At 53.5% G+C, this 20,833-nt stretch overlaps 1 protein-coding gene across 2 annotated transcripts; it reads left to right on the top strand.

The window, feature by feature from the left end:
* Positions 1-566: 566 nt before the first annotated feature.
* Positions 567-19,499, top strand: ALKBH5 (alkB homolog 5, RNA demethylase). Of its 2 annotated transcripts, none has more exons than XM_052772713.1 (5): positions 567-734; positions 990-1,821; positions 8,448-8,528; positions 12,910-13,065; positions 14,796-19,499. In XM_052772713.1, exons 2-5 carry the CDS (start codon positions 1,094-1,096, stop codon positions 14,977-14,979), a joined length of 1,149 nt encoding a protein of 382 aa, XP_052628673.1. In that variant the 5' UTR covers positions 567-734; positions 990-1,093; the 3' UTR covers positions 14,980-19,499. The 2 variants fall into 2 exon arrangements, with proteins under 2 accessions (XP_052628673.1, XP_052628672.1); XM_052772712.1 differs by having other exon boundaries at positions 987-1,821.
* Positions 19,500-20,833: the final 1,334 nt, after the last annotated feature.

The raw sequence follows: 20,833 nt of genomic DNA, 5'->3' as shown, positions 1-20,833 counted from the left end.
ATTCCCCCGGGTGACCCCCCCCCCCGGCCCCGTCCCGGTCCCGGTCCCCGGCCTTGTTGTCCCGCTCCTCCCAGCCGCCAGGGGGCGGTCGTTCCCCGCCGCCGCGCTCCCGCAGGCACCTCAGCGGTCACCCCAACCCCTTTCCGCTAAGGTCCCGTGTCCTTCCGTCCCCCCCCCCACCCCCGAGCCCCCCAATCAGTCGCCGGCTCGAGCGGCTCGCGCCCGCCCACCTCACCCCCAGCCAATCAGCGCCGAGCCGGGAGGCGGAGCGTTGGCGTCGCGGCGCCGCCGGTACCCGTTACGGGCGCGAGGCGAGGGCGGAGGTGGCGGCTGGGCCGGGGTGGGGCGGGGCCGCGCGCGTCGCCTTTACGTGCTGTACGAGGGGGCGGGGCGGCGCGTGCGCGGGCGGGGCGGGGCGGCGATCCGGGATGTCGGGCTGGCTCCTGGTGACGTAGCGCGCCGCGGGAAGGGCCGCGCGAGACACCCCCCCCCCCCCCCGCTCCGGTCGCCGCCGCCCCCCCCCCCCCCCGTCCGGTTTCTCCTTCCGTGTCTTCTCTTCCTCCTCCTCCTCCTCCTCCTCCTCCCCGCCATGGGCAGCGCCGCGGCGGCGGGAGCGGGCAGGGCGCCTTGCCGCGCCGGGGCCGCCGCTGGGCATGTGCCAGGCCCGGCCGCCGCGTGAGCGCCGCCGCCGGCGATACCGGCAGTATTGTCCGCGTCCGCTCCCGGGCGAAGCCGTGAGTGTGGCGTCCGTTGGGCCGAGTCCTTTTCTCCGGGAGGGGCGTCGCGGCGGGAGGGAGGGGGTGGGCGGGAGGGAGGCAGCCGTGTTGCCCACCGGGAGGTGGGGGGGGGGGTCGGGTCCATCTCCCGGGAGTGGGGGCTCTGGTGGGCCCGGCCCGGCCGGTCGCGGTGGCGGGGGTTGGGAGAGAGTGCGGGGGGGTGGCGGGGGGTCCCGTCCTCACCTCCCCGTTCCTCCGGGGCTCTTCCAGCAGGGCGGCGGGTGCCATGAATAGCAGCTGCGCGTCCCCCGCCGCCGCCGCCGCCGCCCGCCGCCTGCAGCACCGGGATCGATAGAGGCGGGGGCTGCGGACGCACTATGGCCGGCAGCGGTTACACGGACCTGCGGGAGAAGCTCAAGTCCATGATGCCCTACCGGGACGGCCACAAAGGCGGCAGCGGCGGCGGCGGCAGCCTCCCGCGGGAACCCCCCGAACCCCCCTACGATCGCAAACGCCGGCACCAGGAGGATTCCGGCTCGGAGCCCAGCGACTACGAGGAGCAGAAGGAGGAGGAAGAAGCTCGGAAAGTCAAAAGCGGCATCCGCCAGCTTCGCCTCTTCAGCTCCGAGGAGTGCGCCAAGATCGAAGCTCGGATCGAGGACGTGGTGTCCCGGGCGGAGAAGGGGCTCTACAAGGAGCACACGGTGGATCGGGCGCCGCTGCGGAACAAGTATTTTTTCGGGGAGGGCTATACCTACGGGTCTCAGCTGCAGAGACGAGGCCCCGGCCAGGAGCGCCTGTACCCGCGGGGGGAGGTGGACGCCATTCCCGAGTGGGTGCACGACCTGGTGATCAGGAAGCTGGTGGAGCACCGGGTGATTCCCGAGGGCTTTGTGAACAGTGCCGTCATCAACGACTACCAGCCGGGGGGCTGCATTGTCTCCCACGTGGACCCCATCCATATCTTCGAGAGGCCCATCGTCTCCGTCTCCTTCTTCAGCGACTCGGCGCTCTGCTTCGGGTGTAAATTCCAGTTCAAACCCATCAGGGTCTCGGAGCCCGTTCTCTTCCTGCCCGTGAAGAGGGGAAGCGTCACGGTGCTCAGGTAAACCTGCCGAGGCCTCCGCTAACGTGCCGGGGCTCGGTTGTGTAACGCTAATCACGAGGCACGCGGATGCACGCACCGACGGCGGCTCGGGCTTGATCTCGCCCGCCTGTAGGCGTGCAGGGTCTCGCTGTGAAGGAAGGATCCGGGGGGGTCCTGCCGCTGTGGTGAATGGGGATTTGGGTGGGTGATTGATTTGGCGGGGGTGGGGGTTAGTGCCTTCTCTGCGGGGCTCAAGGCGAGTCCTGGTGGGAGCACGGCCACTTGCGAAGCCGAGCTTTGCCGTAGTTCCCGTAAACGGTAAAAATAACACATCGAGATACAAAATGGATCCTCTGCCCAAGAGCAGTCAGAGCGGAGCAGCTGGCTGGGATGGGGCTCCTGGGTCTATTCTTAGCTCGGCCGGTGCCTCCCTGACCTGACCTTAAGCGTGGAGAGGTGTGAATGGCCTCGTCTTCCCAGTCTGTAAACTGGGAATGCTAAACCCTCCCCTGCCCGACACCGTTGGGGAGACTGGAGTGCAGAGCCCCATGGGACTGTCGCTTGGAAGCGGTGGCGGGTCACAGGCACAAGGAAGGACTTCACGTGCGTTCTTGCAAACGGGGGAAGAGCTGTGGAGGTGAAATGACCTGCCCAAGGTCACGCAGCCGGTCGGTAGTAAAGCTGGGATTGGCACTGGGAAACGCCTGCTTCCTAATCCCTGCTGACTCCCGGTACGCGCTGGGCGGGCAGAGCGGGCAGGTAAGGGGACGCGCAGAGTGCGTGCAGGCCGGTGCGTACGGACCCGCCGGCGTCCAGGTCTTGGGGAGGGCGGCTCGAAGCCCAGCGCCGGGGCTGCCCGACTCGGGAAGCACCAGTCCCTCGTGTCCCTGAAGGTCAGAGTGCTCCCTGCCAGGAGCAGGGATCGCCGGGACTATGCCAGCAGTGCTCTGAGCTACCAACTGTATCCTCGTTTGGGGTTTTATTTTTTGGACTGGTAAAGGTCCAGGCCGGTTTTCAGGGCTCCTGGGCTGTAACACAATCCCCTGCTTTGGCTTGTAAAGTGATCGCCGCAGGGTTCGGGAAGGAATTTTTTCCCCCTGCATACGCACAGCCTTGCACCGTTGACTAGTGCATCAATAATAAATGCTGAGATCTCGCGTAGCTTTTATCTCGGAAAAGCTGCACAAATGTTAACTAATCCTCGCTGTACCCCCAGCGTTAGGTAACTTCTGTGGATTAGCGAGGGATGAGGGAGGTTGCAGAGGGAAGCGGGAACGGCGCCGAGGACATTTTCTCGTTCTCTGCTGGAGTGGCTGGGGCAGGGAGGGTGCCGGAGGACGGGGAGGGGGCAGAGGTCACGGTGATTTCGTGCAACGGGACCCGGGAGCACCCGTCCTGCCGAGTGTCCTTTTACCGCAGAGCAAGCTCCATCCCTGGGGATGGAGACTGCTGGCTGTGAGGCAGCCACTCCGCTCCCTGAGTTCTCTTAGACACCAGGAGGGAAACTTTCTACCCTAATTTTCTTGCTGGTGATGCGAACCCCTGTGCCGCCTTTCCCCGGCGGGCCTGGAGTAAATAGTTGTCCTTTCTTTTACAGCCAGAGGCCTTTTTTTTTAAGGACGGTGAGAGTTTTTTCTTGCTTAGAAGCATGCTGGCAGTGCTGTTAATGCAGGGTCAGTCTGAAGTCCTGTAGTCAAAGCCACTAGGAAAACTCGTGGCCTTACGTCTGAAGGAGGATTGGGACTTTGCAGTGGAGGATGGCGGGAGGAGGAAGAGGTGCTTTTCTCTGCTCCTGGACCAGAGAATGATGTTTTCTTGTCCCAGATGCTCGCTCTTCTCCCAAAACTGCTGGGAAGAGGAAGCTGGCTCAGGGCTCCTGGAATTGGAGCGGGGTGTCTCCCAGGCCCCTGCATTTGGGTTGGTGGCCAGCATTACCTGGGTGCCGTAATCAGTTTATTAACTGATGGTTGAAGCAATCAGCTGGAGTTACAAAACAAACAAAGATATCTTTTAACTCTTGACTAGAAGGGTTGGTTTCTGACCAACCCAACTCTGGAGTTAGATGTTTCGTTTTCCAGCAAATAATAGACTTGAAAAAAAGGGGATTATTTCAGTTTTGGTACAGCAGTTAGCAGATACTTAGCACTCACTTAGAGATTCTGCCAAAGTAATTGTTCTGTGATGATATGATCCTGGCTGGATGCAGGTTCCTGGACTCCTGCAAATCTCCTTGTCTCCCCTCTAACCCCAGCAATTTGGGAGGAGCAGGGAGAGCTTCAGACCGTCCGGTCGGCTCTGAGGGGTGTATCTCCGAAATCCAGCCCTTGGTGATGTTTAAGTCAATTCCCCAAACTTGGCTTTTTCTGCTCTTAGTAAACAGTTGCTGAAGGCAGTTGCCCTGGAGATAGGGAAACGGCGCAGATAGAAATGGCATGCTTGTAATGTCTGTGATTCAAATATTGCTGGGTCAGTGGCTGCTGCTGGCGTGCCGCCTTTCTGGGGAAGCCAGGGTAGCCGCATGCGTTTGGTTACCGTGTGGAAATCATGAGGATCTAAAGAAAGCTGTTGGATCTCTCCCTTTGCCCCCACATCATTCTCAGGCTCTACCCAGGTCTCACCTGTCACGTTCCTGCTCTCAGCAGCCTATTCCAAATTGTCCTCCCAATTTTGTAGCCACCTACCCGGCAGGGAGTTTGCAGAGGGGCTTTCCCCATATCCCTCCCTTGACTTTATTTGCCTACTGTGAAGCAGGCTGTGGTGTTTGCAAACACTGAACCCGCCTCAAACTCACTGGAAAGTATTCGGACCTCAAACGACAGGTTAGCGTTTAAAAGGTGGAATGGAGATTCTCCTGGCTGGGCTGCACACCTCTGCCAGCACGACAAAGGCTGAGCCACCTTGCGACCTGCTAACTAGCCCTTTGCTCTTCCAGCAAGGCACTTTTTTCCTCTCCTTTCCCATCTGCGGTGAAGACTTGCCCTTGTAGGTTGTGACATCTAGAAGACCTCCTCCAGTCCCCTCTTTTCCGCAGCCCCAGGAAGCCGGTGCTCCTGCAGGTTTGTCCTGCTGCCAGCCAGGCCAAGGGAAAGCGACAGCAGTGCCTCGGTCTGTGCTGCTCTTTTCAGGCAGTCGGAGTGAAGTTGGATTTCAGTCCTGTTGGACCATCAGCTGCCTGTTGGGGGCTGCTTGCTGGACCGCGTTTGTGGGTGTTCTTCTGTTTTTTTGTTTGTTTTTTTTTTTAAAAAGAATTTGATAAGCATCAATCGATAGAAGCAGTGGGGAGGAGATGGAGGAATTTGCCCATTCATCTGGGGAACACGTGGTTTGACAAATGCTTAGGCTGGAAAAAAGGGATGGAGCTGGGGGGGGCGTTGTGCAGAGCCAGCCGGGGTGGGTGGTTCCAGCCAGACCCCTGCACCACACCGTGCCCTACAGATGCTGTCGTAGGTAGCAAATCTGAGTCCCCAGCCAGCTTTTGTTTAACTGTTGGGTGTTGCATCTCAGAACTGGGGTTGAAAATAGTGCAGTTGCATTTAGCCAGGGGAATAAATGACCAAAAGTAACATTTCCCAAGTTCTGAGAGCTTGTATGCCATACGGGCTTCCCTTCTGCAGCTGGTGAATGCTCCAGGTTGTCTCCCTGCTGTGTGTAATAGCAGTGGAAACATCGTAATGTTTGTCTCTCCTGTTGTCTCAAGGCATGCCTGATGGTAACATAATTGGAGCTGGTTGGAGTTTCTGGAGGATGAATCTGCTTTCTTCCCAGCTGGAGGAATCTCTCTGCAACTGCCTGGATTAGATGCTTTTCCAGAAAAGTCTGATGCCTCAGAACAGGCCGTTGGTGCAGAGGAAGTTCTGCATGTGCTAGTGATGATGAGGCAAATAGATTTGTTCAAGCTTTGCTTGAACTGGTCGGTGTCACAGCTGTGGCTTGTGGCAGCAGCTTTCCTGAACCACAAGTAAAGCATTGAGCTGCACAAACTCTGTGATGGGCTAGTGTGCGAGATCCCTCTGCCTCTGAGCTGGCCTGGCTGTTGTCACCCCCTAGAAATATTTCTTGTTAGATGTTCTGCAGAACTTCAGGGCCTCCTTTCTGGTGATGTTTGTACAAAAAAATCTGCTTTCATCTCTGTGTGAATCAGTTATGTTGTGGCTCAGCAGCCTCTCTTGTGGACTGGAAAAGGGACTTGAGGAGGAGTTGGGGGTGTAAGATCCGACAGGTTGGTTAGGAGTTGGGGTGTTAGTTGGGGGAGCGTGTGGATAGCATCTGCGCCTCCCCATGTTCTTCTGGAAAATGCTCTAGGCTGGAAACATCATGCTCGGGTGTTCTCGTGGGCAGCAATTTAGGGTTTTCCTTACCAAGTTGTCTCTTACCTTGTGCTTTGGGTTTGTTCTCTGGGCAAGAAATCTCTGGGTAGACCCTCGATATCATTATGGGTGTTTTGTTCCAGCTACTGCCCCATCACCCCTCATCAGGATGCAGCGAGGCCAGGCGGTGGGTGAGAAGTTCATGCTGGCACAAAGCAGAATAAGTGTGACACAACCAAGTAATCTTTTTCTTCCATTTCTCTTCCTGGTGCCTGTGCGAACCCCTTTGCTGGAGGGCCATGCAGAGAGATGCTATCACTGTATCTGATGTGGTGCGAGCTGGGTTTTCCCACACCAGCGTGGCACTGGGGCAGACTGGTGGGTCCCCATTAGGGCCTCGGACGGGGGTAGTGGGGCTGTTGCTTTGGTGCTCCCCATGTGCATCTGGGACTACGAGCTGTGCCTGGCGTCACTCTGAAAGTGAGCTGGAAAGCAGGTCGCTGCCTGGGGAGTGAGAACGAGTGGCCGGGCTGACATCTCATGATGGAGAGTGCAGGTCTGGAAGCAGACCTTTTCCTGATGTTCAGAGTGTTGCTGAGGATGTGCCGAGTTGAATGTTAACGTGGGTGATATTAATGAATTTGCTGGAGCTTGACGCAGAGATTCCTGGAACATAATAGAGCATCATTATAAGCCCCTTCGCATAACACTGTCTTGTTCTGCAGTGCCCCGGAGGACGGGGGGGATGGACATCAACCCCTGTTTTAACTGATCAGGTTTTAGACTCTTAACTCTCTTTTCAAAGCAGTAAATCCATCTTTGAGAGGTGTGCGTTCCTCAGTGAGTGGGTGGGTTATCTAACCAGATAAAGGAAACCCAGTCCCATCCCCAGAGAAGACCTGCGTGTGCGTGATCTGTTCTCTGCTCTGAGCATTCTGAATAACCTGCAAGCCACTGACCCTGGCCGTGCTCCTGGAGGGCTGGCTGACAGCAGCTTCACCGTAAAGCCTCGTGGGGAGAGTGGGCTCATTGATTTCTGCTTCAGGTTAAACCAGTATGGGGGTGTGCTAGCTTTGTATGGCTTCAGCAACCTCTGTCCAAGTCCCTTCAAAGGCATTTCTGTCTTTGTCAGCTATTTCAGGAGGCTCTGAAGGTGTTTTAACTTCTCTTTTTCCCCATACTGGACTCTAGAAGGCTCTTTTGTGAACAGATGCTCTCCAAACAGCAGGTAGAGGGCAGGCCCACCTCTCGGACCTGCTCGTTAGCACCCATGCGAGTGACGAGATGTGCTCCTGGTGGGGTGGTTTGTGTGTCTGAGCAAGCACGATGGCCGCTCTCCACAGACCCGCCGCGATCTCACGTGCTGCGCTGGACCCCAGGAGTTGTGCTGAACAACAGAAGCAGCCACAAGAAAAACGCTACTGTGTGTTGTGGGTAGCTGGGGCCCTCGTTGGCCATGGCTTTCCTCCTGCCTGCTAGAAACGTGGAGTAGGTGAAGTCATCTCATACAGCGAAACACTCCTGCCAAGAACGGCTACTGCGTGGTGACGTAGCTGCTTGAGCCTGGTGTAATTTTCCTCGGCCCAGGTAGCCGTCTTGCCTTGTGAGCCCTGTGGCAGGGAGGTTTTAGGAGTGCAGCTTGGTTTGCAGGTCTGAATTTGAAGGTTACCCCCTGTGCGTTGTGTTGGGGTTGGGCTGTGCTGGGGGGTGATGTTTGTACCGTGGCTGAGGATGTGCCACACGGGGGGGGTAGCGGGGAGGGTGAGGGTGCTGAGACGGCAGCGTCTGTGCCCAGGTGAGGGGGGTGAGACACTTGACTCTTACCACTGCTGCACCCCCTCCTCAACTAAAGAATCTTCTCATCGACTCCGGTACGCATTAAGTGTCTGGGTATGCTGTGCATCTCAGCCACGAGAGATGGCTTTTTCTCAGGGACATATGTCAGAAGATGCTTTGGAGCAATGTGCTGATTTTTTTTTTTTTTTCCTGCTGTTGCTCTCTAATTTCTTGATAAGTGAATTGGCTGAATTTACACTCTATAAACTCATTTTCTACATGTCTTATTTCACAATGTTGTGGCAGGTGGTAGTTTCCTCTGGTATATGCTAAAAAACTGAGTCAAAAAAAAAAAAAAAAGCCTTGACTGTCCTCATTCTTTCCTGGAGTTTCTTCCTTCCTATAAGTCTAGCTCCTGTGTGCCTGGGGAATGGTGTTTGGAGGAGGAATTCCTGGTGGAAGTTAGGAAATGACTGGCCAAACTGAGTTGTTGAGGCTGGCAACCACTTTCTGCTTCTGCCTGTCATCTTTCTCACAGTGGCTTTTTGTTTTTGTTGTCAGTGGATATGCAGCCGATGAAATTACACACTGTATTCGACCACAGGACATTAAGGAAAGAAGAGCTGTCATCATCCTTCGAAAGTAAGTGTTGAAGCCCTCCAGACAGTAAGATAAACTTGGATGTGGTGTTGTGATGTTTCCTAAGGTGCTTTTAAAGAAACACTTTAAAACTGCCTTGCTTGTTAATTTGCTGGCTTGATCTTACATCTTCCTTAGATGTCACTCTCATGCTTACTTGTGTCTTGCTGTACCCATTGCTTGGCTGGTGGAAGTAGATGGAACTTGTTACTGCAGAGTTAATCACTTCTTGGCTCAGTGCGGCAGTACTTCATTGTAATGTCTGGGTTTGCAAGCCTTGTTCATGTCCAAACACCTGGCTTTTATTGGCTGCCTAACTCCAAACAGCTAGGATTTCAAACTCTCTTGTTTTGGGCTATGTATTCAGGTGTCTGACCATATGATACCCACATGAGTGAGTTACCTGGACGGTCCTTTGGAGCTAATGCTTATGATGGAGAATCTCCTGTAAAGCAGATAAAGTTTTCTTGGTAACATAGCTTTCATTTCCTGGGGAGAGTGAGAGGAAGATGCTGGCTTTGAAGGGAAACAGATGCAGTGAATTTAGTGCTCACTTTACAGAACTTGTCCTTCGAGTCGGTGTTGGGAAGCCAAGCTCTGTAAGCTGTTTTAGAAGCACGCTTCCTGTTTTAGAAGATACGCTGTCTTGATGGCATTTCATCAACCAGTGCTTGTTCCTAAAGCTCTTAAGAAAATGGAGAAAAAAAAAAAACAATCCCACCCCAAACTCCCTCAGTATAACCTTTTTTTGTGCCCAGAAATGTCCCCTCTCATCAGTTTCTTCTACTAGGAGACCAAAAAATGTGACTGCCACACATTGACCCATACTGATTGTGCCTTAGAAGGTGTTAGCAGTAATTCTGCTGTCAAGAAATCTTTTTGCAAGTGAAAACACATGACTTGAGTCCTGTGAACCAAGCCAAAAGCATGGGCATTGGTGGCAGGGCTGCAGTTGTGGCCCAGGCTGGCATAAGGCTAGCAGGCAAGTGGTCTAGATTCAGACTTGCTGAGCTTTTGGACAGCTTAGTTGGTTTCAAAACAAGTCTGGCAACGTTGTGAAGATATGGCACAAAGCCAGTGGACTGGAGTTGGACATCTGGTTAGAGAGACCCATGAAATGAAGGCAGGAAAAACAGCAGCCCTGAGGCGTTAGCCAGGCTAAATCAGCACAGACCCAGGGAGGCGGGATGAGATGTGGCAGGTGATAGAGTGGGATGAAAGAAAGACAGATTAGAACCAAACCACCCAATAGCTGGTTATTGCCACGTGAGGTTTAAGGTGAGAGGGTTGCGATAAAAACTAAAAGATTGTTGTGTTCACTGCAGCCAACAAAAAGCAGTGCGAGTGCTGATGAGCACCAGTGGAAGGCATCTCCAAATCCTGTAGCTGCTTTAGTTGGGCTTTGGGATAGAGAAGCTGCCTGTCCTAGGCTGTAGAGCAGTTCCCTAGAAAAGACAATCAGCTAAATAAACTAAAGCTGCCCAAACGGGTGCAGATATCTAAGATACTCGTTTAAACTGGCTCTACCTCTTGCTTTCGCCAGCCTCTGTAAGCTGAGGGTGTTGAGTTATTTCCGTCTAGCCTGACTGTCCTCAAAAGTGCAACTGGGCAAGCACCTAGCTGGCTGAGATGTAACTGGCTGACCTGGTGCATTGCTGCTGAACAGACAAGGCCTGTTAGCTCCTTGCAGAGCCCTGTTGCGTACGTTTGCTTAGCTATCCTTCTGTAGCAGTGTGTCCTTCTGTCTTCCCCTGATTTTAGGGGCCTGATTTGCTTAGCGTTAGAGCAGAAGTGTCTCTGCCCAGTCATACGCAGACAGCGATGGGCTGACTTGACTGGCAGGCTGAATGAAACCACAACAGGATTTTTCTCTTGAGCAAAGTGGAAACCCCCTGGTAATTATTTTTGTGTAATCTCCGTAGAGCTTAGCAGCCCTGGTGAATACATGGCAATTGCCTGTTTGCCAAAGGGTGCACTCTGCTGCCAAATAGAGCTTATTAATTGCTGCTTATCCCTTGTGACGGCGGCCGTCTCCTCGCTGAGTCCCGTGTGCATGCATGCATGCACAGCAGGGCTGCGGTGACCTTTGTCTGCGCTCGCATCCCCGCGGCATGTATTGCTGCAGCGAATGCCATTCCCTAGTCCCGGATCATGCGATTTTGTGCAGTCTGAAATAGCGTGTTATGCAACCAGGAAAGCAGCTACTTCCGCTGGTAGCCTGCTAGCATGAAAGGCTTGGGAGCAGCCAGCGGCCTCATAAAACTCCTCTTCCTCATCTTCGTGGTAAGGATCAGCCCTGAGCTTTCCAGCGGGATCAGATCAGTTGGGTCATAGAGCAGCATAAACTTTGCTGCAGCTTGGAGCTGGGATATTTGGCTCTGAATAGGCTGCCAGAGCCTGCTGGGCCCCAGACGTTTGAGTCTGGATCTGCTCTTGCCGCTATTCCGAGCGTGTGGTTCTAGAGACGGTTTTTGCTGGCAGCGGCAGGAGAACAAAGCTGCACGAGCTAGAGAAGTGGCTGGGTTTTGCAGGATGCTTGAGAGCGGCGTGGTTACCAAGTAGGTCATAAACACTTCAGTGCTGTAGCGTGATGATATTTACAGTGTTTCCTGCGTATCGGAGTGCAGGACTGCGGGGAGCCAGCCAGGTTTGGAAGCACTTTGAGCAAGAGTCTGGGGGGGAGGAACGGTGCGCTCAATTTCATGAGATGCTGAAAGAGGTAACGTGGGAGGTGGGGATAGAAATGAGACCTATTGAAGCGGGTCTTGAAAGTCATTTTAGAGGGCTTATGCTGCTGTTTGTAAACACTTCTTTGCAAGCAGTTGCATTGGGGAGTTATTCTATTTAACTTGAACTTCAGTAGGTAATTTGCTCTCCATTTTAGTATAGCCTCTCCTCGTACCTGCTTCTGCAACTCATACCTGCATTGCTCTGTGGACAGAGAGAGCGTGGCTGGTGTTCCCTTGCCCTTGCAGTATATTTGGTGGTTTGTTTGTTTTAATTGCAAGCCTGTAGTTGCTGTTGTATTTGAGAGGTATTTAAACCACCTAACTTGTCCAGGGCAGGATCTGCAAAGCCTTTGGTGTTCAAGCTGGACTGGGTCCAGTCCTGGAGCTGAGAACAGCTCAGGACGATGGCATTGTGGACTAGCGCCGGCTCCAGCCTGGCAGCTGCCTGCGGAAGTGTTCCTTGTTTCTGGCATGCTGGGCAGACTTGGGCTGCCGTGCCCGGTTTCACGTGTGCCAGCCTGGCATTGCCCTGGTTAACTTGAAGAGGCTCTCTCTGATGGCGGACAGGAAGCTTGGCAACTGGACGTGCTTCCTAATGGGAGTTTAGGTTGGGATTCTCCTGTGGAAACCTCCCTTGGGAGCTAAAGTTCAGCACTGGAGAGCAAGTAGTGGCTCTCCGCTTTCTTTCACCCAGACCCCTTCCATATTCACCCCTAATCCCAAGTAGGGAGACAGGCTGCAGCAACAATATCAGGGTGCCTTTCCTTCTGGGAAGTGGCTTCCATCCTCCTGAAATAGGCAGCACTGGAGCACTGGCACCACCTTTTAGAGTGTTTTGCCCATTCTTAGGCTTCAGTATGAGTTTTGAAATAGACTTTAGCGGAGCTTGTAAGTTGAGACTGGTAACCGTGCTGTGCTTGGGAGATGGTGGTAGCGCTGTGATAAGACGCTGCGCCGTGGAGTTTTTATTCCTGCTGCTTAGCCTGATGCTTCCCCCCACATGTGCATGGCTACAGTCGTGCCTGGGCCAGTGACAGTTCTGCTCTGGGATGAGCTGTGCTTGCTCTCCGCTGTAGCTTGAGCAAGTGCTGCGCTGCTGGAAGGGATGTGGTGCAGCTTCTGTTTGCTAGACCTTCTCCTGACTCGTGCTTCAACTCTTTAAACCTCTTAGTCAAGCTGAGAAAGGCCTGACCCCACGAGATCTTGAGACAGTAGGGAGTTTCCAGATAGAAGCAGTTATTACTGTTGTAGGTGATGATGAATTTCGCAGGGCATCTCCCAGGTGGCTTAACTGGAGCTGCGAGTTATTGACGAGTCATTGTGATTTCACAGGATTTTACAGGTGCTCCAACGCCTCTACTCTGTATCCCATAACTGCGATTGCAGTGAGCCCAGCACCATTTGCATTCACCTCATGACTACACGTGTTCCTAAGCCTTCCTCTAACCAAGGCAGCAAAGGTTAAAGCTGAAGCTGCAAGTAGCAGAAAGCTGCAGCTCGTTCTGCTGTTGAGCGTAATAGTCCTGACCTTCTTCCTGAGCTGTGTGGCTGCGATTGAGGGTTCTGCTTCAGCATCTAGGACAGATGTCTGCTGCAGCATGCTAGCGGTTCTGTAGAAACTCCTTGCAAATTCTCTTCTCTTTAAATATTTGCAGAACAAGACTAGATGCACCTCGATTGGAAACAAAATCCCTGAGTAGCTCTGTGTTGCCACCAGGTTATAACTCTGACCGTCTATCGGGAAGCAACCGGGACCAGATCCTGAAACCAAAGCGGTCCCATCGCAAAGCAGATCCTGATGCTGCTCACAGGTAGGATGATCTCTGCTAAGATCAATGTTTGGATGGCATCTCTAGGTCAGTGCATGTCTAAGGTTCCTGGCCTCTGACAAGAAAGGCTGCACAGCACACTTAAAAAACATCCTAGTTTGCACCTCCTGGGTGCTTTCTGTGGTGTACAGATCTGTTTTATCAGAATGAGGTTCTTTATACGTTCCTCCTAGGCTTGCGGAGGCTAAGCTGTGGCTGTAAGCAGCTTACATTGTTTATCCTGTGAGTGGCATAATGAAGAAGCAATAGATTTGGCTGGCTGTTGATAATGCAGTCATTCAGAACAATAGTTTCCCTGCAGCTAATTATTTTTGACCTCTATTGCCAAGCAACCTGTGCAGCTGCGTTAAACTATATTATGAAAGCAGTCTTGAGAGAGAATGTGAGGTTTTGCTATCTGGGAAAGGTGAAGGCCGTCTTGGGAAGCTTCTCAGACCTGTTTTGGTTCCAGAGCTGCATGTGTATATTTTTGTGTGTGTAACCAGACTGTGTGAAAGCAGAAGCCTGACCTTCAGGGATGCTTCTTGCTGAGGTTTCAGACAGCTTGAGCTCTGCGGCAAGGCTTCCCTTAAACACCACCTTGCTCTGCGTGAACGTACTGATAGCCGTGAGTGATAGCCAGTCTGCCAGCTGTCATGCAATATTTCTGGTAATCTCCAATTCCAAAGCTTCCGGAGGATCGAGACAGCATTCTCTGCAGATCGTGTAAAAGCCAAAAGTCAGTTCGGTCCTGGGGCTTGGCTGCTGTGCGGTCCCAGCTCGTGTTTCAACCTGTCCTGGAGGGAGGAGGGTGGGGATGACTTGTTTATGAGCGGTGTTCATTCACCTGGACTCAGACTGACTGGGAAGATAGATCAAGAAGAGAAGCTAGCCTGCAAATGAAGGCTTACCTCTGAGCATGCAGTGGGCTGGTGTATGATTAGAGGAGCAATCATGCAGGACAAATCTGCAGATCTGTGAGAGCTGGTTTTTAGCCTGTTGTGACCTTATCGGGGTGGAGGGACTTCCATGGACTCCTGCAGCAGATGGGTATGAAAAACATGTGTTTCTCTTCCTTTGGCCTCAAAGGCTCCAGTATAACAGGTAAATAGCATGGATATCAGATAGCGGTATCTCTTGGAGGAACTTGGCAGTTGCCACCTAAGATAAAACAAGTGGTCTGTGCAGCCACCAGCCCAGTCCTGCTACAAAGTGATCGCGGGTGAGAGCAGAGGCAGCTTTGCAGAAATAACAACTGCGCTGTGCTAATGTTTGTGAGAACTAGCGAGAGGACAAAGGAGTTCGGAGCTGTGGTTTGATCCTGCACCACAAGCACCTCAGCAGCTTGAAAAGGAGCTCAGCTCTCTGCTGTGAGTTCTGCTGGAGGAGAGGCAGACCCCTCTGCCCAAGGGGTGTTTCTTGGGGCCACAAGCTGCACTTAAAAAGAGGTGACTGGGCTGTTTGGAAGTGTTTCCTGGTGGAGGTAAAGACCAAAACTTGCCCTGGGAAGGGGAAGGACTTGCACCATCGAAAGCAAAGTTCGCAGCCTCCCCATGGGAGGTGCAACTTGGTCATCTGTTCCTGCTCTGCTGAGTGCCCAGCACTGGGAAAGCAATGTGGAAACATTCAGTCATATCGCTCAAAGTATGCAAAACCGCAGATAGTGTCTGCACAAGGGATGCCTGAATCCTGTCGTGGATGTGCTCTCACTCCCTCTTTCTCTCTCTCCATAGGCCACGGATTCTAGAAATGGATAAAGAGGAGAACAGGCGCTCAGTCCTCTTACCAAAACATAGGAGACGGAGCAACTTCAGCTCTGAGAACTATTGGCGAAGGTCTTACGAGTACACGGAGGACTGTGACGAGGAAGAGGAGGACGGCAGCCCAGCCAGGAAAGTTAAAATGAGGCGACACTGAGGATTGCACTTTCCAGGCTTGTGGAGCTGATGAGATTGGCCTCCAGTCTGTGAAAACTTTCTCCTCCCTCTGGCTATCTTCCATCTAGCTTCAGTTTTGGTTTTTCCTTTCAGGCTGAAGAGTAAACAGGAAGGATCTAGGCGATTTGTTTTTATGAATGGAGGAATGCTGAGACATACGTAAGGATGGAACATGTCCAGTGCACATGGTGTCCTGAGTCATGGGTCAAATGGGCATCTCTCCCTTAGGAAGCAGATAAAGTTATGCCAGGCTGTCTGTTGGGATTTCTTTTGAAAACACCAAAAAGTTTAACTGTTTCATTGCGCAAGATTTCAAGAGTTGTATTTTTGTTTTTTTGCTTTAACTTTGTTCCTTTTCATGTGTTCTAAATATGATGTTTGACCCCAGGAGCTGAAACACTCTGTGGTGGCCTCGTATTCCTTGCTTCACCAAAGGGCTCCTTGGTCTGCTCTTACCTAGTTGTTGTTGGGTTGTGTTTTAAGGGTGCCCTGCAGTAACTGGAAGTTTGAAGCTTTGCAGACCCCTCTTACTGCAATTGATTTCAAAGAGTTTAGGACATTTTTGTTGCACTTTAGTACCAGTTTTAAATGCTGTAGGTTTCCTTTCCAGTCCCTTTTCACAAGTCAGTGGGGGCTCACAGCCTTGTGTCCCTGCGCTGCCCTCTCCGAGAAGAATGTACTTGAGCTCTGGTTTCTCAGTGCTGGTCTGACTAGGGGTGTATTTTGGTTGAGGAGGAAGGAGATGTGGCTGGCTTCATTTGAGGCTGGCTCAGCATTGACCCGAGGTCCATATTGGAGTCCCGGGGCTGCTGAGTGAGTGATCGCATTGACTACATGCTGCTTCCCAGAGCTGGAGATAGCAAAGAGGAGTAGGAGAGACGCTGTGCTTGTGAGGACGCTTGCCTTGGGATCCTCTGAGAAGACCTGTTCTCCACTGCCCCTTTTAGGTGGAGAGAGTTGAGATGGCGCAGCATCCCATCCCGAGGGACCGGCTGCGTTCTGTCAGAGCAGGAACAGGCGCTGCCACGGCCTTGGGGGAGCTGGGCAGCTCCACTGCGGTCTGTCCCCTCCGAGGCTGGCTCTGGGAGCAAGGACGCTGCAAGGGTCTAGTTTGGCCCCAGTTCAGTGCATTCAGCAGCTAGTGCTGCAGCGGTTGCCCTCCTCCTCCTCCTGGCTTATTCCTGCCTGTGTTCCTGGGGTAGGGAGTTTTCTGGTTGCTACAGAAAATGCTGAGAAAAATCAGGCATTCGGCCTCGCGGAGTTAGTGTTAGAAAGTCTGCCGCCTTCCTCCTCTTCTCCCACCCGGTTTGTGTTAGCCCAGACCAAAGCCTCAGCGTTTTCAAAGTTTGGGGCCCAACACCATATTTAGAACCGTACTTTTAAGAAACTTCCTCCAATTGATTCTTTGAACCCAAGTGTTGGCAGTTGTAAGGAGTAGTCTTATTTTTAAATTTTTACTGCTTTGCCCTCCCTCAAATTGTAGTTTTTCTTAGTGTCGTGTCCCCCACACACTTCATGGTCTGCACGCTTGGCAATAAAAAGATGTAATATATTTTGAAACCCGTTTGCTGCTGTCTTGAGGGGCTCCCAGTCAAAACAAACAAACAAACAAACAAAAAAACCCAAACCCCAGGCGTCATTCCCCGGAGTGCCGTTCCTTGACGATCGAGCATGTTTGCTGACATCTGGGTTTCGGTGTTCTTTTCCTTCCCTGCTGACTTCTGCAGCTCCTGCCACTCGCCCGTTGTTGGGGTTTCTGCTCAGGCTGGATCTAGCGGTCACATTAGTGCAAAGGAAATTACCATCACCTTCACCACCGCTGATCTGCGAGGTCCCCAGTGCCTGTCTCTTGATTCTCTTTATCCGATTGCTTTCCTGGTGAGAGCCCCATTCGGCTCGGTGCGGAGGTATGGGCACAGCCTCACGGCCAGCCTTCGAAGGACCCTGTCTTGTCTGCCCAGAGATCTAAAAGTTCATGCTTCTGCTGCTTCTGAAACCTTTAAAAAAACCATTTTCAGACCACGCTTAGTGTTTGAAGCGGTGTTCCTCACCCTCCCAGCTTTCTGCAGAGAATCCGGGCCAGCTCTTGGCTACAAACACCCTGTTTTGGAAAGCTCGGCATTCCCCTGGTAGCAAAACCGCATGCTGGGAGCAGTGATCCCTTCCCTTCCTTATGGCTGGTGCAAACTTCTCCAACAAGCTAGAGACCTGCTAGCAGGATGCCTAGCAATGGCTGTTTCTAGTTGTCTTTCTGGATTCATCCTGGATGTGCCCCGTGCCCTTCTCGGTGTCAGGCTCTGCTGTGGGTGCTGCTGACGGTGGCAGTGGTCGCTACCAGAGGTCTTGGCTCTGCACGACCTGCTCTCCCCCTCTCCCCCCCACCAGCTCCCAGTTTTACTCCTACCTCCATAATATGGATACTGTATCCTGGTGTCTCAACTCAAAATGAAGCTGGAGGCAATCTGCCTTTCTGGGGCCGCTTCCCAGAGCAGGGCTCCCGTGGGATGAGGCATTGGCTGTATCTGCTGAAAAGGCATCCTGAGGTCTTACCTCTAGCCTAGTACCAACCATCACCTCATCCCGGTCCTTGTGCGGTTTGTACACGCGCAGGTATCCTTCCTTTCCTGTTTGTTTTAGTATTCCTGCATGCCATGGTCGGGACCTCTCCCCTCCTTCCTTCCCCCACTGCCCCACATCTGTGTGGTGGGTCTGAGCTGGCAGCTGTGGCTGGAGGGACAGGAGGAGCTCCTCGCCAGAGCCGCTTTCCAGCTGCTGTCTGTTCTCGTGTGCGCTTGGTTTTCAACCTGACTGGTTGGGGCTTGACACCTTGGAGAGAGAGAGAGAGTGGGATGCAACCAGTCTGACCCGTAGCATCTCTTGGGCGAGGAGACCCCAGCATGTAGGCAGGCCATCTTCCCCACTTGTACAGACATTTTCTATACGTACGGATGTATATGTGTAGATAACATGGTTTTTTAACTCTTTTGCACTGAACAACATCGGAGAGAAACCTTGATTCCAAACCAGAAGATTCATTCTTCACATGGATCCAGATGTCTAGATCCCTTACTATAACCTGTCTGGTAAAACTGGCTCAGAAATACTGGTGATGCCTGTACCTGTTCTCTGTTGCTGGCTGTGTTGGGTTGCCTGCAGGCTTCGGGTCAGGCTGGTGGCATGGGTCTGGTGCGGAGGACGGAGGGTGGTGAGCTTCAGTTTGGAGGCAAAACTTCTCCCCGTCTGCTCCGTGGCATGGGCTCATGCACAGACCTGACCCCGTCGGCTTTGTCGTGTCTGTCTGGTCCGGTCGTGCGGTCCGACCTCCTCTCCATCCACCTACAGCGTGTCATTCATGTAACCCGCTCAGCCCAAAACTTGGGAATAAGGCTACATCCAATGTGATGATCCCATGCACCCAGACCCACAGCCCAGACCATGAGAACTGTCTTTCCTAAGGAAGGGGGAGGAAGGTGGGGTTTGTCCCCACTTTTCTGCAAAGAGCAGGAGGAATTGGGGTTTGTTACCATTACCTGTATCTCGAGAAGACTCAGTGGTTGAACTAAAGCTCTTGCATTGGTCGTGTGGGCTCGATATGTCCGTAGGAAGAGAAGGAAAGGCTGTTTGCTGGCGGTAAGAGGTGAGCTGGCCTAGGGAGGGGCTGTCAAGTCTGCCGGCAGGTCCCTGCCCGATTGGGCTCGGCAGGCAGGCTGCCTGCAGCCAGGGAGCCCTGGTTGCCACATCTGGCTCCATACCTGCTGAACTCTCATCCAGCTGTTAGGCGAGAGCTCTGATGCCTGGGAGCTGCGATCCCAGTACCGAGGCTTGGCTCATCCCGGGGGTCACTGGGGTGCGGGGGAAGCTGATTTGTGCCGGGGTGAGAGCTCGGGCCTTTGGCTCTCGGTGCTGTTAGTACCTAGCGCTCGCCGCTGCGTGGTCTGAGCCCCATGGGTCGAAACAGCTGCCATGCTTTGAGGAGGGCTCGGAGGGCTGGGGGGCAGGGGTCTGGACCCCCGCCAGCAGCAAATAGTCTTTTATCTGCCAAAAGTGTTCCCTTTCCCGGTCGAGAGGAGAAATGTTTGGCCAAGAAGCGTGTCTCTGCTCCTTCCCGCGCCCCTGCCCACACTTACAAGTTCTGGCTGACTTTAATTTTGTTTTTTAAAGATTCTAATTTTTTTTTTTTTGTTACAAATAAAAATAAAAAAATAAAGAAGAAGTGGCAATATTTTTTTCCGTAAGCTTTTCCTAGGAAAAAGCGTGGTTTGTAACAAAGTTGTACAGTTCTGAAGTTTGAGATACGAGAAGTACTGTGTGAAACGCTGTAAATGGGGCAGAGATTATTTTATGTACAGTCTGACGCGGGGGGAATCTTTTAATTCTGGTTGATTCTTAGGAAGAATTTGGTTCTTCACTGTCAGGGTTTGAAATTTCATGGTTTCATTATTATTATTTTTTTTTCTTGTATAGATTGCTGCATTAATTGAATAAAAGCAGAAAGCATCACTCTGCCTGCCTGTGTGGTGGTGCCGGCGGCTGGGATGTGTGCCTCGCTTCCCGGCCAGCAGAAACGAGGTTGCGGGGAGCAGGGAACCGCTTCTAAATAAAGGGAGTATTTGGCTCCTTGGGGACAGGGCAGCCAAACGCAGTGTCTGTCCCTCCTGTGCTGCCCTAGAAAGCAGCGGCAGGGCTCGCTGCCCTCCTCCTCCTCCTGCTCTCCCCCCCGGGGCTGGGGAGCAAATGTGGATGCTGTCCCCCTGCAGCTCCCACCCTGCCACAGCTGGTGTCTGGTCCCCAAATGGCCCCAGCACCCCAGAGGGGCCGCACCTTGTGCTTCAGCCTCTCGTAGAGCCCCTCACCCGCCCTGCCCTGTGCCTTCCTCCTGCAGAGAGAGATGGTGGTGGACGGGTATGCAGTGCCAGAGAGGGGATGGCGTGGCTGGATGGGGTCTGCTAGCCTCACATGGTGGGCTGCTGCTTCCTCCTCCTCCTTTTCCTCTGCTGGCCTCCTGTGGTGGCCTTCCTCCTCTTCCTCCTCTTCCTCCTCTTCCTCCTCTTCCTCCTCTTCCTCCTCTTCCTCCTCTTCCTCCTCTTCAGCAGCAATGAACTCCTGCCCGATCTGGCGATGTCCTCTCCATCACCCACCCTCAAGCCCTGGGGCTGTACGTGGGGTCAGACCCCTTCCCTCCATCCACCTGGGAGCCCATCGCTGGGGCATCGGGGCATTCACCCCCAGGCTGTTTTCCACCCCAAAAGGCTGCATCACCCCAATGTGACATCTCCCCGGGGCCGGACTTAGTCAGCAGGGAGGGGAAGCCCTGCCCTGCCCGGGTTGACTCACCCCAAACCTGGGTGCAGGACAGGGTGCTCCCCATATCCCTGGGGGAGTGGGACACGGCTATGCCCAGCGCCATGGTGGGAACAATCGGTTACCAACCGGGGATGGAGCCTGAATATTAATGGCGGGAGCTGGCAGGGTGCTGAGCACGGCCCCGCTCGGTGCAACTGCGCCGAGCGGGGCCGTGCTCAGCACCCTGCCGGTGCAGGGCCCAGTATCTGGGGGCACCCCATGGCTGTGGGGCCCATAGGCCAGGATGAGGCCCTGAATCCAAGACACCCCATGATTGTGGGGAGCCCTGTGAGCAGGATGAGCGGACTAGGGCTGCCCTCGCTGTCGCTCCCACCACCATCCCCGGAAAGAAAAAAAACGAAAGAAAAGAGGTTAAAAAAAAAAAAAAAAAAAAAAGATAGAAATAAAGCGCCCACAGAGGGCGCCTGAGCTGGGGGGAAACTACAAATCCCATCGACCCCTAGCGGCGGCGCATGCGCGGCGCGGCTGGG

This window comes from Harpia harpyja, chromosome 21 (genome assembly GCF_026419915.1).
Source record: "Harpia harpyja isolate bHarHar1 chromosome 21, bHarHar1 primary haplotype, whole genome shotgun sequence".
Lineage (NCBI taxonomy): Eukaryota > Metazoa > Chordata > Aves > Accipitriformes > Accipitridae > Harpia > Harpia harpyja.
This window is presented reverse-complemented; position numbering and strand designations above follow the sequence as displayed.

What these genes read in the sequence shown, in the direction of transcription:
- ALKBH5 (XM_052772713.1), top strand. Translation starts at nt 1,094, where the DNA reads ATGGCCGGCAGCGGTTACACGGACCTGCGGGAGAAGCTCAAGTCCATG. An exon ending in GGAAGCGTCACGGTGCTCAG is followed by an intron (nt 1,822 to 8,447) that starts GTAAACCTGCCG and finishes TTTTGTTGTCAG; the next exon opens with TGGATATGCAGCCGATGAAA. An exon ending in GCTGTCATCATCCTTCGAAA is followed by an intron (nt 8,529 to 12,909) that starts GTAAGTGTTGAA and finishes AAATATTTGCAG; the next exon opens with AACAAGACTAGATGCACCTC.